Source organism: Melanotaenia boesemani, chromosome 11, assembly GCF_017639745.1.
Source record: "Melanotaenia boesemani isolate fMelBoe1 chromosome 11, fMelBoe1.pri, whole genome shotgun sequence".
Classification (NCBI taxonomy): Eukaryota; Metazoa; Chordata; class Actinopteri; order Atheriniformes; family Melanotaeniidae; genus Melanotaenia; species Melanotaenia boesemani.
The window spans coordinates 13,021,737-13,038,636 of NC_055692.1; the positions used below are offsets into that span (position 1 = coordinate 13,021,737).

General features: G+C 38.1%; 1 protein-coding gene across 3 annotated transcripts in view; it reads right to left on the minus strand.

Moving 5' to 3' along the window:
* The window catches only part of sema6a (sema domain, transmembrane domain (TM), and cytoplasmic domain, (semaphorin) 6A), a 118,978-nt gene that overhangs the window by 61,085 nt on the left and 40,993 nt on the right, over nucleotides 1-16,900 (minus strand). For all 3 annotated transcript variants that reach the window (XM_041999049.1, XM_041999050.1, XM_041999048.1), the window contains 2 exons: nucleotides 11,943-12,103; nucleotides 11,001-11,118 (listed from right to left, as the gene is read on the minus strand). In XM_041999049.1, coding sequence (XP_041854983.1) covers nucleotides 11,001-11,118; nucleotides 11,943-12,042 — 218 coding nt within the window. In that variant the 5' untranslated portion in view covers nucleotides 12,043-12,103. The remainder of the gene's footprint in view (nucleotides 1-11,000; nucleotides 11,119-11,942; nucleotides 12,104-16,900) is intronic.

Sequence of the window (16,900 nt, forward strand, 5' to 3'; positions counted from 1 at the left end):
AATTCTGATTATGTATCTAATATATAATCACAATTCCCAAGTACAATAAAACTCTCTGCACAATTTCCTAGACTTTATCGGGACCTCTTCTAGAAAAAGCCCTAAGAAAAAAAATCAATACACATTTTTTTAATTAAAAAGAAATTGCAGATTGTCATAGACAAGAATCATTAGACTAGGGACATTTAGCTTTATAAATATATATATATATATATATATATACTCACAGAGTTTTAAAAAATTAGCACTCAAAAAACAAGAGACACAGTCCATAAACCAGTTTGAGAAACTGCCCATTCTGATAAATTTAAGGTTAAAACATTGACTAAAAGAGTTTATTTTCAAACCATGGCAATCTAAACAGAATGAGGCTGCTCAAAGAAAGAACACTGATTTTAAACCTTTCAGTTTGTTTAAAAAATGTCAGCCATGATGTTTAGCACAGCATACAGTTAGATTTAAATATCTATTTTTTATTTAAAGAACAGACAGCTAAGTAGCTCTTTATTTATCGAAATCATGATTTTTTTTTGGCTTTGTTAACGTATGTTTAATGTTATGAGTTGTAGATATTCACAAAAAAAGCACAAAATAGAGAGAAAATGGAAGTGGGTTTATTTGCCTTACCCAGCTACTTCAAGCCGAGTGTGATTCCCTACTGAGGACATGTTAGACTAAACAACATGTAATGAGCAAAAGCTGCAGTTCTGTTTGGTGAAAATGTAGAAAACACTGGTCTTAAACTAATTCTATCATGTAATGGCCTCTTTTTTTACTAAAGTATGTGATCTTTCATGTTCTAGAAAAGAATCTATTCAAAAAACAAAGTTGAAAGTTCAGCCAGAGCCACACTTTATCCATACTTCTACTTGTACAGCCAAAGGAGATAAACACGTCTCTTGCACTGATACTAAAAGGTAAGTAAGAATTCATGATGGCATTAACATTGATTAATAACAGATAGAATCATCACCTTTTGTACTCTACGTTCTTTAGGGTGGTTGTATTTGAAGATCTGGATCCAGTAAAGATGCACAGACAATCATTACTTAAAAAAAGCCATTTCAGCTGGCTTCTTTGAAGGTTTGTTGGCCTCTAGCTAAGAAGCACCTGATTCAGCTGCACACTGCTACACAATACACAGATGATCCTGTTATAATTTAGGCAGGCCAGACTGCAATAACTCATTTTATGTGGAAACTGATGTGTACTACCTACTCTTTGCATCTTCCTGGATAGGAACAAATTGCGTTTTGAAATCAGTCCAAAACTTAACAGAAATTGATTTTATTCAAATCAAATCTTTCACAAAATTAGTCTGACGTATCCCAGCCTTTACTGGATAAAACTTCATCATCATAGGTATTTATTGTTACATGTTGCAACTTTCCAATCAGAGATGACTGCATCCTCAGAAGATGTCTTTTATGGCTGAGCTAGAATAACTGCACCTGCTCCTTTTAGCTAAGCCTTGCTTTGCTGGCTTTGCAACCCCCTGGGTAAGTCCAGCTTGTATTTATAACCCTGTGTCCAAGACTTTCAACAAAACTGACTTCTAAAAAAATACATAAATAGAAATCAGTGAATTCGTCTGATATTTTGAAGACTTTTTAATCAGTCTGGATATGTTTAATGGTTACAGGCCTTTCAAATTTTATCAAGTCACATTTAGCTGTTAATCAGTGGCACAAAAGAAGAAATTTTAGATGCTGCAGGGCTGAGGAGGAAATTCAAAAGGCAGGAATTTAGAGGAAAATGAAATAACAGAAGCGTTTTGACACTCATTGAGTGAAGAACACTGGGTGTCAATGTGAGTCACTTGGCAAGGGCTTTGCATTTCCCAAAATTCAGTTACAAATATGAGTGAGTAGGATGGAAGGTATGCAAATATTCTGTTAGGCTCAAATATGGGGCTATTGCAAAAGGATGGATGCCCACAGAGAGAAGGAAGCTAAGTCGAGACAGCAGCACAACTGAATGTGGGCAAGAGTGTGAGATTGTGGATAGCAGGGTGACATAGAGGGTCTCCATCGAACATGTAACCATGCGTGGCCATGAGAACACAGGGTCTTTGTGTGGAAGAATGTCGTTTTCATAACAGTGCGTTTCTGTCGGGGTGACTGCCGGTCAGCTTGGTTCGTCTGCTGGGTCTTTGTGAAACTATCTCAAACTCCACAAGCAGAAAAGTGGAGAATGTGATTAGCATGCATCCCACACCTTAAGCCACCACCCCACTTTTTGCAAACTAAATGCCTGCACATCATCCCTCCTCTCTGCCTCCCACCCTTTCTCTCTCATCACCCTCTTCACCCATATTCCTCTCTCTTCATAACTGGATCATGGGTGGTAGGAGAGGGTCCATTGTACATTGTTTTTGGCTTTCACTGGTTCAAATCCTCTTCACAAAGTGGATGGGAGGGAACCAGGGAAGCCAACAGGCACCTCTGGGCTGCGAAAGGAGTTGTTGAAGTTTTGAATGAACTGAGGGCATTGAGGGGCCCTCAGTGATGTGGTGGCATGAAATGCGACAAGCCAGGGTTCACCCACCCCCAAGATGAGGCAGGTTGTTCTTTTTGCAGGTTGAAGTTCTCATTATGGGAATCCACATTCTCTACAGATTTTCTTTTGTGTGAGTGTATGTGAGCATTTTTGTGCGTGGCTATTTAGTAGGGTGAGGGGCATGTTTTCAGCGTGCAGCTGAACAGGCATGAAAAAAATAACTGCATAAAAGATATGGTTGTCTTTCTGTGGCGTTTGCTATAGTTTCTCAAAGAGAATAATTAAGATTTTGCCATGAGACTGGGTTGAAGATTTACAGTTTTTACTTTTAAATCTTTTTGTTTGCATGTGTAAATTAGGTATATGTGCACACCAACAATAGGTTAAAGACTTGCAACAGATGATGTTATATACAATTGTTAATATACTGTATTTAATTTTAAATTCATATCCAAAATGTATACAGTGAATTGACTAATTCAAATCAGTTCTTATATGATAAAATAACTTAGTTGCAAACTGCATTTTAAAATAGTACATGATATATGCTTGTGTCTTTTTCTGTCTTTTTTCTGTAGTTTCAAGGGAAAGTGAGAAAAGCATTTTAATGCAATGAAGGACTCACTGCTTGGAGACATTTGCACCCCATGTGGCATGTGCCCAAACCACTGGCCTGTAAGGTCACTCTAGCATAATTAGCCCCCATGCATTATATCAACATGTTGCTAGGTGAAATCTCATGAAACAGTCTTGTCTGACCAAAAAAATAAATAAATACATATGTATACTTGTCAAATTGTTGCTTCTGTCTGGCAGGATTCACATGTTATGCCAGGAATTCTGATGCATTAATATTAACAATGGTTAGTCATGACCATTCATCTCTTTGGATCTATACAACCATGTATTTTGTAACATTTACACCTCACAATTTTCATAATTTGTGCTTTTAGTCATTCACTTTAACCATTAACAAGTTCAGTTGAAAAGTCAGGAATCCCAAGTCCCAAGATGTACATCTCCTAACATTCCTCTTTACCTACATGTAAGAATAAGTGGTCCTATAAACACAAACAAGATGTGGGAAGTGGACATCCTCATATTAGAATAGGTTTTCACATGTAAGAAGTCGTGCTAAACATAATTCTGCTGTCAACTAGAAACTTAAGGTGCAGTGTGTAGTAAAAAATTAAAGATCAACAACAGAATAATATATCATCAAACAATGTGTTTCTATTAGTATTTAATCATTTACTAACATAAAAATTGTGTTTTTATTCTCTTAGAATGAGCCATTTAAATCTACTTACTGTGGGTCTACATACATGGCAGCTGCCATATTTGTGCAACCAATTTTGCTATGTTGTCTCTGAAAAGACAAACAACTCTGTTTGATGCTTTGTTTGATGGACGCTAGAGCACCATTTGGTATAAGTAACATCTAATGTTTAGAATAATTTTGGCCACTGATGGCCACAGTCCATTTGCAATTATGCTTGGCATTTGAAGTAATTTCTATGCCTATGTTTCTTACTAAATGTCAATCATTTTTACACACTGTACCTTTAATCTGTATCTCAGTAGTAAGAAGGCAATTTAATTGCATAATTTATTAATCTTTATAATGAAACTGCAGTGTTTTGCACTGTTGTAAGAATTTCATGTTCTGTAATGGGTTGCATAAAAACCAGCATGTGGATGTTAGAGGGTTGGTGGAATATTAATACACAAGCCTTTCACTAATGAAGCATCATTAGTGAAACGGATTGTCTTACATTATTTTATTTTACTTTAATTTTACACTTCTCATTTCCATTTGTACTTTGGTTAGGTTTAGGAACCAAAGCAACTTCAGGACATCTGGCTGCCTTTTTACTATTTCTTTTGTGCAATTGTATTTTTCTTAACCTTATGTTATGATCACAGATTCTCCACAGCTTTCTTTTCTTCTATACTATATTCTTAGTGCATTTTTTTTTTTTTTGCCAAAAAAAGAAACAAAGCATACACCACTGTTACTTTCACTTAAGTATATTGTAATACTTTAACATGGATTTTTTTCATGCTGTTTAAATTTGATTGCAGGCAGAAATAAAGACAAAGCTTTAATATTCAATGATTTGGGAGTAAAAGTAGGTCGATCTGTCAACAATGCCAGGTCATGCAAAATTGTTTATAGCATCACAATTTCCATGAAAAAAATGTGACAAGGGAACAGAAATATTGATATAAAGAAAAAGACAGACATGTTTTTATTCTCTGGATGCTCCTCAATAAGTAGAATGAACACAACCAAGTCAGCTAAAATCCTGCTGTAGCTATAACCAGTGACTGTATATTTATGTTTTATGAGCTGCAACAATAAATAAAGCATTTTACCTCTTTGCAGAATTATGTTTTGATTGAAAACTTGTTTCAGTTTTGCTTCAGGTAATGATGATTACTGGAGCAGCAAACTATGTTTCAGAGTGTGGACATGGCTGGATGCTGTTGTTGATGTGAAGAGAAGGAGAGGAGGCAACCGTGTAATCCCAGTCATTAGTGGGCTTTAACCGGATTTGGTGGTGCTATAATAATGGAAACTCTAGTGGCCTCCACTGTGAGACCCAAAGAGACCCAACAGGGAGGAGCAGCATCCACAGAGGCGCGACTTTTCCAGTGGACTTGACTAAGAGAAGGTAATCTGGATTTTTGAGCGCAAGTCTGTGTTTCTGTGTGACTGCAAATGGCAACCACAAATTTTGGTCCTTTAATTCTCACTCTCACATTGATCACTCCATCTCGCTCTCATTCCCACACACACGCACACATTCTCTCTCTCATTCCCATGCTTCCCAGCTTCATAGAAGGGTGTAAACAGAGTGTGGTTGGTGTTTCCATGGCAAAGGCTGACTGCAGCCCAAGAATGGCAACTATGCCCTGTATGTGGCGAGGCCCAGGACATAGATGCTAGGCAGCGTATACAGTTACACATTCACACATAACCACACATGCACAGGCATGTACGGGCTATCTGTCTTGTCATGTCCTTTAACTATGTGCTCCCCCTAAAAGAAAATTCCTTTGTAATAAATGATCATAGCCATTATACAGTTTGGTATCTGGGATCATTACTGATTAATGAGCGTACAGAAACAGAATAATCTTCTGATACAAGCTCCTGTATTAACACCAGTACTACAGTGGCTGACCTTAACCAGAAAACTAAGGCTAAATGTAAGTATTATTAGCCAAACTGTCCACTATATACATCTATTCAACATACAAACTAAGTTCTTAGTTAAACTTTGAGCTATCATAATACTTCTTGCTGTAATTGTTGCTGCACATATACACCATGTTCATCCTCACATATACCCACACCCACACACACCCACACACACAAACACTCACTCCCACATTTTCAGCAGATATCAAAAAGATAAATCTCCCTTTGCACTGTGATAAATTCCCTCTGAATGTTGAACATGGTGTACCCTGCCCATGAAATATGGACCTCTGTAATAGGAATCACACCACGTCCATCTCTCACTGAACAGTTTATTGCTTTTAATAAACGTGAGGCTACTGCTAAAAACATAAAACACATGATACACATAAACCACTGAGCTCACACATGAGGAAGTTTTTACGTTCATTACTGAACTTAAATTTACATTAAATCCCAGTTTATAGTTGATAATGTATGGCTCATGTCTCCAATGAAAATATCAAACAGCAGCTTGGTCCAGAGCTGGATGTCACGTTTATCACTATAAACATGACTGTATTTACAGTATAGCCACTTTCAGGCATGCACTACTTTCCAATAATTACATTTTTCGGCTTCATTTTGAAATAAGCACTCCCAGAGCTTTTCCTAAAAAATTTGCAATCTTACTTGGTTGGACTTGGTAATATTTCAATATCACTTTTAACACAAGTCTGAACATTAATGATGGATGATTTTAGAGGAATGCTGTAGGTTGAGTCATTGGGTGAATAAATAATAGAAGTGTCCAAACATTTTTTTCAGCCTTTAATTTAACTTTTCAAGAGCACCTAAATGAATGACTAACAAAGAAAAAGACATGATAAATGTTCTCCCTTACATTTGCAGCTTCTCTGTTTACCACATCCACACAGCAAATGACAAACAGACAATGGTGGAGACTGTGAACTCTGGGGAGGGGAAAAATAATACACTTGTTTGTATTAGTGCAATAAAATCTTTTTTTCTTTGTGTGCTTCTGATCCTCAGACATGGTGTGTTTGCATTTGCATAATCTCACCCATCATTAAACACAACTCATTCCTTTTATTTTTGCACTCACGCACATACAGGCACTCATTCACTAACATGCATGCCAGTCACTGTGTTGTCCTGCAGGTTTTATCACAAGTAGCTACACATGTTATCATATGCATGTTGTTATTGTTCATGTTTTTCTCAGTTTGTCTTCTTATAGGTGCTCCTGATGGTTCTCTGCTTGGTTTTCTTACAGAGGTCATTAGATGTTCACTGTTAAGTTCCTTTACAGGTGTAGCAGCTGGTTATCTGTTTTTTCTGAGTTGGTTTTAATTGTAAAGTTGTATCTTTCTCTCCTTTTCCTTCATTTTCTCCTTTTCTCCTCAACCCCCGTCTTTTCATCCCCCTGCCAGTTCAACAATTAAAATGTTATTGAGCAATAACCAAATAAAAATAAAATAAAAAACAACACTCAAGTGGCAAGTGGAGTCTTATACTGTATCTACAAAGCTTTGTTCCCTTTATATCCATTAAGGTCCCTCTTATAAGGGAAGGTTAATAATCTTTAAGATTAATCTCCACTAAGAGAAGAGGTTATGGTCTGCCTGCTGTGTTGTGCTAAACAAATTTGCTTTACTATGCTAAAGCAAATTACCAGCCAGACCATAATTCTGCTTGCTATGATTCTGGACAGGACAAGGTGAAAAAAAAGGAGATTTCTCTATCAAATCAAAGTTTCAGGATATACAAAAAGGAAAATATTTAATTGTTCCCATATACATTTACATGATTTTTGAAATTATATGAATTGTCACAGTGCCATGACATTTTGTAAGAAAACTCTCGATAAACTATTTAGTCTGACATGAATGGCAAACACTATGGCATGGTTATTTGTCACTATTGTGTGTCTAAGTGAAGCTATGAGTCATACCGTAGTGAGTTGTGTCTGATTGTTTAATATCAGTTTAATATGCTAAAGAGGCCACTAATGTTACCTACATGTCCAAAAATTCCTTGTGACTTCCTAAAAACTACTTCTTAAAACTATTTTATTCTATCTGTACTATTAGTATATTAGTATTTCTCTTAAAGATGGTCTTTTTGCCAGAAAATTTACTTGGCTTCTCTCAAATTAAGGCCAAATATTTGAGGAGAAGTGAGAGAAACCAATATTATGCTCAATCCTGTGTCAGTCTTATTAAAACTGAACAAATAACGGGACTTTTAAAAGCCTCCACATGAAAAGACTGCAATCTGGTATCATATCAAACAGTAGTGTCCCTCTGGATAAAACACTGGATGGAAACGAAGCTACAGAATAAGATTGAGAATATTAAAGTACTAAACTAGCCATGAACTGAATTCATAATCAACAGTCAGTATAGATGAGTTTAAGAAGGATGATGTTATCTTTCAGATATTTACAAAAAAAAAGAACATGACCTCATTAGAGGCCATTTTCTTCATTACTCATTCATATACACTGACTGAAAAAGGACTTTCTGACTTAATTGAAAATACATTTCATTCAAGGCTGAAAACTGAGCATAAATTAACAATAAACGCATCTGTTGCTGCGTTGTTCCTCTTCTGCCAAAGACTTGACTCATTCCCTCTATGGATTAAGTCACTTTTGTCTATTTACAATTTCATCAGTTCCTCTGTTTGGACGTATCGCACGGCTTTAAAATATGTGTTTGTTTTTTCTTCTTCTTTTTTTTTATTGCCAATGCCAAAACAGAAGCCAAAGGGATTTAATACACTGAGCAGTCATTCAAAAACAAGCTGAAACAGTGCAGGGTTTTGGACTGCGTTCACAGAGGCCATCTGCAAGCTGCTGCACACCAAGAACTGAAGCGTACTGGTCTAGAGGCATGATGGCAAAGCTGTGTGATGCTGGCCCCACAATAAACAAGTCATTCAACTGGACAACATTCATAAAAGCGACTATTGATGTTGCTCAGTTTTTTGTTTTTTGTTTTTTCAGGTTTTTTGTTTATTTGTTTTTCCTGCCACACTGTGCGTTGTTTTGTGGCTTATCTCCTGCCAACTGTTTGCTTGCTTTCACATTGATTGCTGGAGTGGTAACTGTCTCTGCTGTTTGCTTTACACTGTCATTTAACTTTTACATGTCTTTATCGATATCCTGTTAGAGCCAATTGATGTTTGTGCAACGACTGTCATTTATGTGTCCATGCAATCGACTCTAACTTTCCTCTTTGTGACAAGATCAATGACGGTCATCTGACTCTGTCTAATCTGAGGCAGCCACTCCGCTCATTCAGGGGTCACATACCGCAACCATGTGTCAGAATTCCTGTCTGCCGTAGACGGGCCTGCAAGCTGGGGGACCAGCACACATTCACACACTTAACACATGTACGAGTCAACGCAGACAGGACGGCAGACTGCGGCTCCTGCTCCCGCCGGGACTCCTTTTCCTCGTGTCAAACGTACATCCATGTGCGCACATGTGCTCACAGATGTTGCTTTTAAATCCACAGGACAACTGGGGAGCATACTAAACTCAGCAACACATACACACCCTTCCAATAAACCCTCTGTGTCTCATTTCCTTCCTCTTACCCTCCAGGCCTCTGCTACCCAATGTAGAGCAGGTGGGCAGCAGGCAGACCAAAGCCTCTGAAAACCCACCATACACACATGCTTTTGCTCTGTTTCCTCTCACTTTCCACTCACCTTCTCTTAATGACCACAGATATGTTAAAAAGCTCTGCCACTTAAAGCAGCACCCTTCCACTGCCACTTAATTTGACATGCTTGGGAGGAAAACAAAGAAAGACCCCTATTGTGGCTTTCAACAGTCTCCAATCAAGCCTGCCACTCAATTAGTCATAGACGCCAAAGAACGAGCACATAAGGGTCCATTTTTATTAAGACCTTTTCAGTGTAACACTTTTTCTAAATAGCACTGCACATTCAAACCTCTCTGTTAAAAGGAAAACTTGATGTTTATGTTTTGAGCATGGATGTGGCGGTTTTACAGATTGCTCACTGTGCAGTGGTGAAGGGATATGAACCTATCTAAAATGCTTATGACAAGACAAAAGACAAAATCAATAAGGATTTTCTTCATGGCTCCTAATGGTGTAATTGAGCTACAGTATATATTCACAAAAGATGAGTCAAACAAAAATAACGACTAACAGGTGAAAACACACTGACAGAGACAGAAAGCAATAAAGACAAGTGACAGATGGGCAAAAAATACCAAACAAAGCAACAGAAACTTTTAACAAATCAATTTGTGGAGGTTGCCAACAAATCTAGGCAAAACTTCAACGTTAGTTCTACGTGCTTTAAGACTTGTGAAGTCTGAGTGAAGCCATTTTTGCCTTTCTTGTGTGTGAGAAAGAGTGCTGTTATGTTCACTAGGATGTTTTTAAAAAGCAGGTCACAAGTCTTGAGGGACATAACAGAAGGTAAGTGGGGTTTTGGGAGACAACAATCTCAAAGTATACAACAGGGAAACAGGGAAAGGAATAGACTACACTGCAAAGTTTCAGTGTTTTCTCAAGTTAGTCCTTTCTGATTCTACAAATTAAAAAAGAGCACCTCAGGGCTCAGGAAGTCAGTCTAAGGGTCCTATACATTAAGAATGTGCAGGAATGATCTGAAAAAAGACTAAAAATATTTTCTTGCTTCATTTATACACTATAAAAAAAATTCTGCACCTTTAGTGACAGAAATTTCCCTTTTTGGTACAGAAATGTCTCCACTTAATGTAGCATCACCAGTTCATGAATGTTTGGACTGTGGAGTGATGTCAGGGAACCAATAGAGAACCAGTGTTGGCACAGTATGACATTCTACATTCTACAACCACACCATCAACACATGTCTGCCAAGGGTTTATCCTGTCCATCTGGTCATACCTTAAGGTTATCAAAGGTGCAATTATTTGTAAGTGATCATTTTGAACTTTTTAAATTAAACAAATGTCCAGAGTGAAGGGACATTTCTGTACCTTACAGGGCTTTTCTTTCTAAGAACTGTACCTTTAAGTACAGAAATGAAACCCTTACTTCTCTGTGAACACTGCTGTCACAGCTTTCAGTTATAACTGAGTTAAAACACAACTATGCATGCACAACATAAAATTAATGTGAAGGAGGATGATAGAGAATTCAATAATCCTCAAACTAAACTACACTTGCTCAGTTTGATTTTATTTCACAATAAAAACATAAAACTTACTGTACTTCTGGGGCACATCCAAATACCAGCGTAAACAGCTATCATCACCCACCTGGCAGCGACGTATAATGTCTTGTTCATGATCATGATGAGCTGGATATCCAGTCTGTGCCGCTGCGTGTTGTTCCTCCCAGGTCTGTGGCCCACAAATACTGGATACTGTTTTGTGTCTGCAAGAAGAAGAGAAAAAATATATGATTATGATTATTTCAGAAAATTGTGCATTTAACAGTTTTTCTCAAGCGTCTCATGTGTTTCAGGTCAATGTGTCCCAGCTAGATGAGAAGATGCAGCCACAACTGTGGGTTGAGCTCCTCCTGTGACCATAAATTGTTGGTTATAAATATGCTACACTGTACCGTGCAATTGTTCTATTGTTAGTGGCTTTGGATGAAAGCACTTGCTTTGAATAAACAGTCTGATAGGAACACAGATCTATGTGAGGCTGGCTGGCTTGTGTTTCAGCTTTCCTGGCCAGGACAGGCCGCATTACGCCCACAGAGAGAAGAACAGGACACATCAGAGGGTGAAACACAGAAAGAAACAGAGGAAACAATGACCATATCTTTGCAGCTTTCCACAGCCTTTACACTATCACAAACAGCATTAGGAGCCCGACAGGAAAATAGCGGATTATCCTTTGATGTGGGGTGGGCTCCATTTCAAATGCTGCCTTAAGTCCTTCATTTGGGTGTGTGTAGAGGGCCTATCCTTGGGCACCAATTTACACTCAATGCCTCCAGAATGCATTCAGTTTGAGAAAGGTGGGGGTTGAAGAGGAGGCATGGGGTTGAGAGGGATGCGTAGGAGCAAAAGGATAGAACAAGTGAGAGAGATGCCGAGAAAGGGGGGTTTGTAAGTAAAAGACAAGGAGGAAATGGAATAGAGTGAAAGCAGAGAGTAACTACTTGAATTGAGAGTGGGATTGTTGCAAGAGAGTAGAAATAAAGGCATAAAGAAAGGAAAGAAAAGCAAGGAAAAAAAATATACTTACAGTTGCCATGTGAGATGCTAATAGGCTCGCTGTCCTCGGGGAAACCCGCCCCGGCTATTTGCAGTAGCGTGAAGTAGAGTAACAAGGCCTCTGACCTCATGGTCGCACCAACGCTGCCGCTGCTGCTGCTGCTGCTGCTGCTGCTACAGATCTGGCTCAGTCTGAACAGAGAAATACAGAAGGGATAGAAAAGAAGGAGATGGAGCGGGAGAGAAAAAAAAAACAATGGTTTGTCAAACATTTTGTATATTTAACAGTGTAGTCGATTACGTTTCCTCATTGGTTTTTACACACTTTGTGCAATACAAAGAAATGTAGGAACCAGGGGCTGGAAAAACCTAACAACTTTACGTCCAGCTGAATTAGCTGTTTGTGCATTTTGCTCAGCTGTTTCAATCTGTCAGAGATGTATTTATATGCATTTCGATGACTCAAGTAACCCACAGTACAAGCGAAACAGATTTAATTGGATTAGGGTTGTAATATGCGTCATAGATCGATGTCAGGCAGAGAAGATTTCTGTGCTTGTCTCTGCCTCTCCCTGCCAGTGTGTGACAGGGTCTTAGTGAAGCAGGAGGGCTTTTGTTGAGATTAGACTGCTGTAGAGTATCACCGATGCCTGGATTGGATGGCAGGTACCTTTTTTCCCACCTGCCAGTCACTCACAAGGGTAGCAATCACATATTCTTCCTGAGATGACAACCTTCGGCTAAATCAGTGGATGTAGAAGAGAAGAGGTGATACTTCATTTTAAAATTCTGTTTCTTTCCTCTATTACATTCATCATAGTGCCCAGTTTTGTTTTGTTTTTTTATTATTATTTTTACTTTTATAGGGAGGTGATAAACATGAGATGAAGTAATATAATTTAAAATCATACCTTTAAGAAAATCATGTAGTTTTCTCTTTTTATCTACAAAGTATGCATTATTTCTATCATTTTTTTACAAAATAAACAGGAACATTAGTTAAACACAGGCTCAAAATACTTTTTTATATTTAATTATCATACAGAATGAAAGGTTTTCATGTTCAGGTGCACTACGGAGGGTATAGACTGTGATGGACTGAGGGCAACCTGTCCAGGGTGTACCCTGCCTCTCACCTAGTGGTGGGGATTGGCTCCAACCCCCTTGCAATCCTGCATTGGAATAAGCAGGTATAGAAGATGGATGGATGGATGAGATATGAACAAACCAATGACTAAAAAGCTGCCGATAATCTTTAGGAATAACAGATTATGGTGTGAAAGCATGGAAGTGTAGATTGTGGCTTAAATTATTAAAAAACCCTTTAGAAAATACACTTTTAAGTTATGGATTGTAAATCCAACGAATAAAATCTTCATCCGATATCCAAATATATAAAAATTGCAGTGGTTCTGCCTGCAATATCCTAAGTATCATGAACAACTTTAAGTGCATGGCCATCTAATTTTCTAATGGTAACTTGCATGTTGAAATGGGTTCCATAAAAACTGGCCTACATTGTGTTGATGCAATGTTTTCATAGCACAAACCAAGGCAACAACCTTTTTACTGCAGTTTGTGGCAACCAATTACACCCATAAATCATCCAAGACAATTATTCCATGTGTAATCTAATCAAGAATAAAGCATTTAATTTGCATGAAGCTACTTTTTTTTTTTTTTTTTCAGCTGAAGCTGCGTTGATGAGATGTAACTGGGTAGATAGAGCAAGGGATGCTTCAGGGATGAAGAATTGAATAAAATAGCCAATTTCATTTGCTGCAGTCTGATAAAAGTTGTTTATCCCACGCTGTATTTTCATTCGCTATTGTATATCCAAGGGGAGAAGGAACAGGAGAGAGGAAGAAGGAGGAGGAGGGGTTACTTTCTCTTTTCTCTGTCATGTCCCTCTCTTCCCCTCCCTCTCTCTTTCTCTCTCCATGCTCCTGTGAATCTCATTCAGGAGAGGAATGAAAACACTATTCACTGGTAGATTCATTTTAACACTGAGGAGAATACCAATACTAAAGCTTGGATACGACCTTGATCTGAAAAGCTTTTCCCTTCCCCTCCCTCCTTTCTCACTCCTTGGCCTGCTGCTCTTATCCTTCCAATATTTTCATGTACCACAGTCTGTATGTTTTATGAAAAGAAAAACACAAAAAGAGGGTCTTCCTAACTCTGTCCCTGCATCACACAGTGAGGGCTCACTGAGCTGAACTGCACATTTTGACTTCCAACTGTAAACATAAATTGGATTTTTCTCATACAGTAGGGTGAACCTCTATGGAGGACTAAAACGTATGTCTTTTCTGAACCTTGACCCAGAACTCCTCTAGTAATTGACTGATTGATGAGCAGGAAGCAGTATGAGACAAAGAGGTTAGCCCTTGGGGAGAGCAAAACGATGAATGATGGATAGAGGCCGCACTGACCAACAACACAAGATCTGGCTCTTTGTATTCTGATAATAAAAGGGATAATTTGTAATTATATTTTTAATAGGACCTGATTATGCCAAATTATAACAATGACAATGCCTTCTATATGAATATAGATGCTGTTTGTCAGAATTATTCTCAGGACATTGATGCCCTGCAAACATTTTTTCTTCAAGTAATAAGAGGCGGCTGAAGGCAAGGCAGACCCTCCATCTATAGTGGGTTTTAATTGGTTGCTAAAAAGCATCTCACACTGTCTCCTTTGATATGCAAGACAAAATGAGCACAAATTTATTTAAGTGAAACCTTCCAGTGGCCCGTTCATTACCAGCTGTAATACACGGGTAAGAGAAGGGAGCGAGATGCAGTGTGTCTTTACCAAATTACGCTCTTTGCATGGAAGAGCAAATTGTTTCCTTGTGTGTGAAAGTGACAGGGTGTTAAACTCAGCTCTCAAATGCTACTTCTGTACAGTGGTGGTTACACATGCAAGCTGAGAACATCAGGATTCAGAAATTAAGGTTTTGAATTGTTCCCACAGTAACCAAACAAAAGGCAAAAAGTAGCAGTGGATCCCAATCCTTCCTACTCAAGCCTTTGATTGATAATAACACCGCATGCATGTTTGTGACGGTGTATTTGTGTGTGTGTGTGTGTGTCTGTGTTAGTATGTCTGCAGAGTAGAAAGTGTAAAGAGTAGAGACTTAATCAAGCGGGCTGCTGGCAGGGGGCACCAGCAGGTAATAAAAACACAATGACCCCCCCCCCCCCGAATCCTTCAACATACCACACCCTCTTATGAATGCATACACACACTTATTCACACACTTAATCACTTTATACACAGTGCTCAAAGCAAGAAACCTTGAAAAAACACACATGATTTCAAACTATAAACAATACTCATACAACCTGACGCAGTCAAACACACAGAGCCACCCACAGAGGAAGCTGCACCAAGCTGCATTAACTTTAACAATAAACACATTAGCTTCCCCTAATGATGTCATTCCCACTATTGCATCAACACCTTAGCTATGGGTGCTTGGAGCTTAGACATGAGCACAATAACAATCATTTATTATAATGAAAAGGTCAGCTGCAGGGGGCTTCAGGTGAGGAAGAGGAAGGAAATTGTAGCAATAGTCAGTCATATTTTTCTTTCTCAGTTTAGTTAAATGTTCAGTGCAACAACAAACAGATGAAGTTTGGTTCCTGCAAACACAAGCACACACACACACACACACACACACACACACACACACACACACACACACACACAACTTTAGTTAATCCTGCAAAGGTCCCAGCTGTTCATCTTCTAAGGCCCCCACTGTGCCAGACAAAGTGTGCAATAGAGTGAAAGACTGCTACTTGATTACATCTGAGTAAACCTGTTGAGAATTCACTGATATTTCTTAATGTGTTTATTAACTGTTTTCATGAGAAAAACAACAATGCAAGTTGCTATTTTTCTTTTTTACTTTTAGTTTAAACGATGACGCTGCTCTAGTGGCCTTCTCTAAAAGAAAAAGAAGTAAAAGGGTGATGTTATAGATTCACAGAGGACGGCAGCTTTTCAGGTGGATTGGTCATGATAAATAGAAGGATGCTTGTTTTTTTTCCCAGTGTAAGTTTACTAACCTTAATCAAGTTGTTGCTATTAATATAAATGTGACAACCTAACTAAAACTAGGGGCTGATTTTAATCTAAACCATGATTATTCTACAAATTAAACTAAACTATTTCTGTGCCTGAACAATGCTCTTACCAAAGCTTATAAGAATAAAAAATAGTTTACTTTTGAAATCACACGTTATGAATGAATGTAGTAGCCTACACTCATGTACAACTTTTATAGAATAGCTGACCTATGAACTAGGTGTCTGTATGGCATATAACGTGACTGAATTTTTCCAAAAGTGACATTTTTTCAAGTATGTCATTGCCGTGACTGGGAACAACATAAATGTGTCTTCTATTGATCAAGTCTGGTGGACGCATTATATATAAAGATTTTGAAGCACCAGCTTCTTGCAAATACTGCCTGACGGTTTTGATATGAGAGCAGTCTGGGTTTGTTTATTTCTGGCAGTCTGGGTAATGTCTGCAGATTTATGCTGAAGGTTTTACAGATGACAGGAATGCCAGAGAGAGGCGGTATGTTACTGGCAATTTGTTGTTATGGCCTGTCACCAGATTTGGATGAGGTGCTGTTAGTTCCTTGGAATTTGATAATAAATGACACAGGCTATGTTAGTATCCCTTCATCAGTTGAGAATTTCAAGTAGTATTTAATGAATTGCTTAGCTAAATTATGGAGACATATTTTTTCCTGCTGCTCATAATTAAGCAAATGTTGGGACCATTTCTTTAGACATAGTTTCAAAGAAATTAATCCAGTAATTTCTACAATCCTTTGAGATCTGGATCACCTGCATGTTCAGAGGAAAGCAGAAAGCAATGAGAGATAACTGAAAACCTAGACAAAATATAAGTGAGTTCTTTTGTGCTACAATAGATAAAGTAATCCTCTAAACATTAATA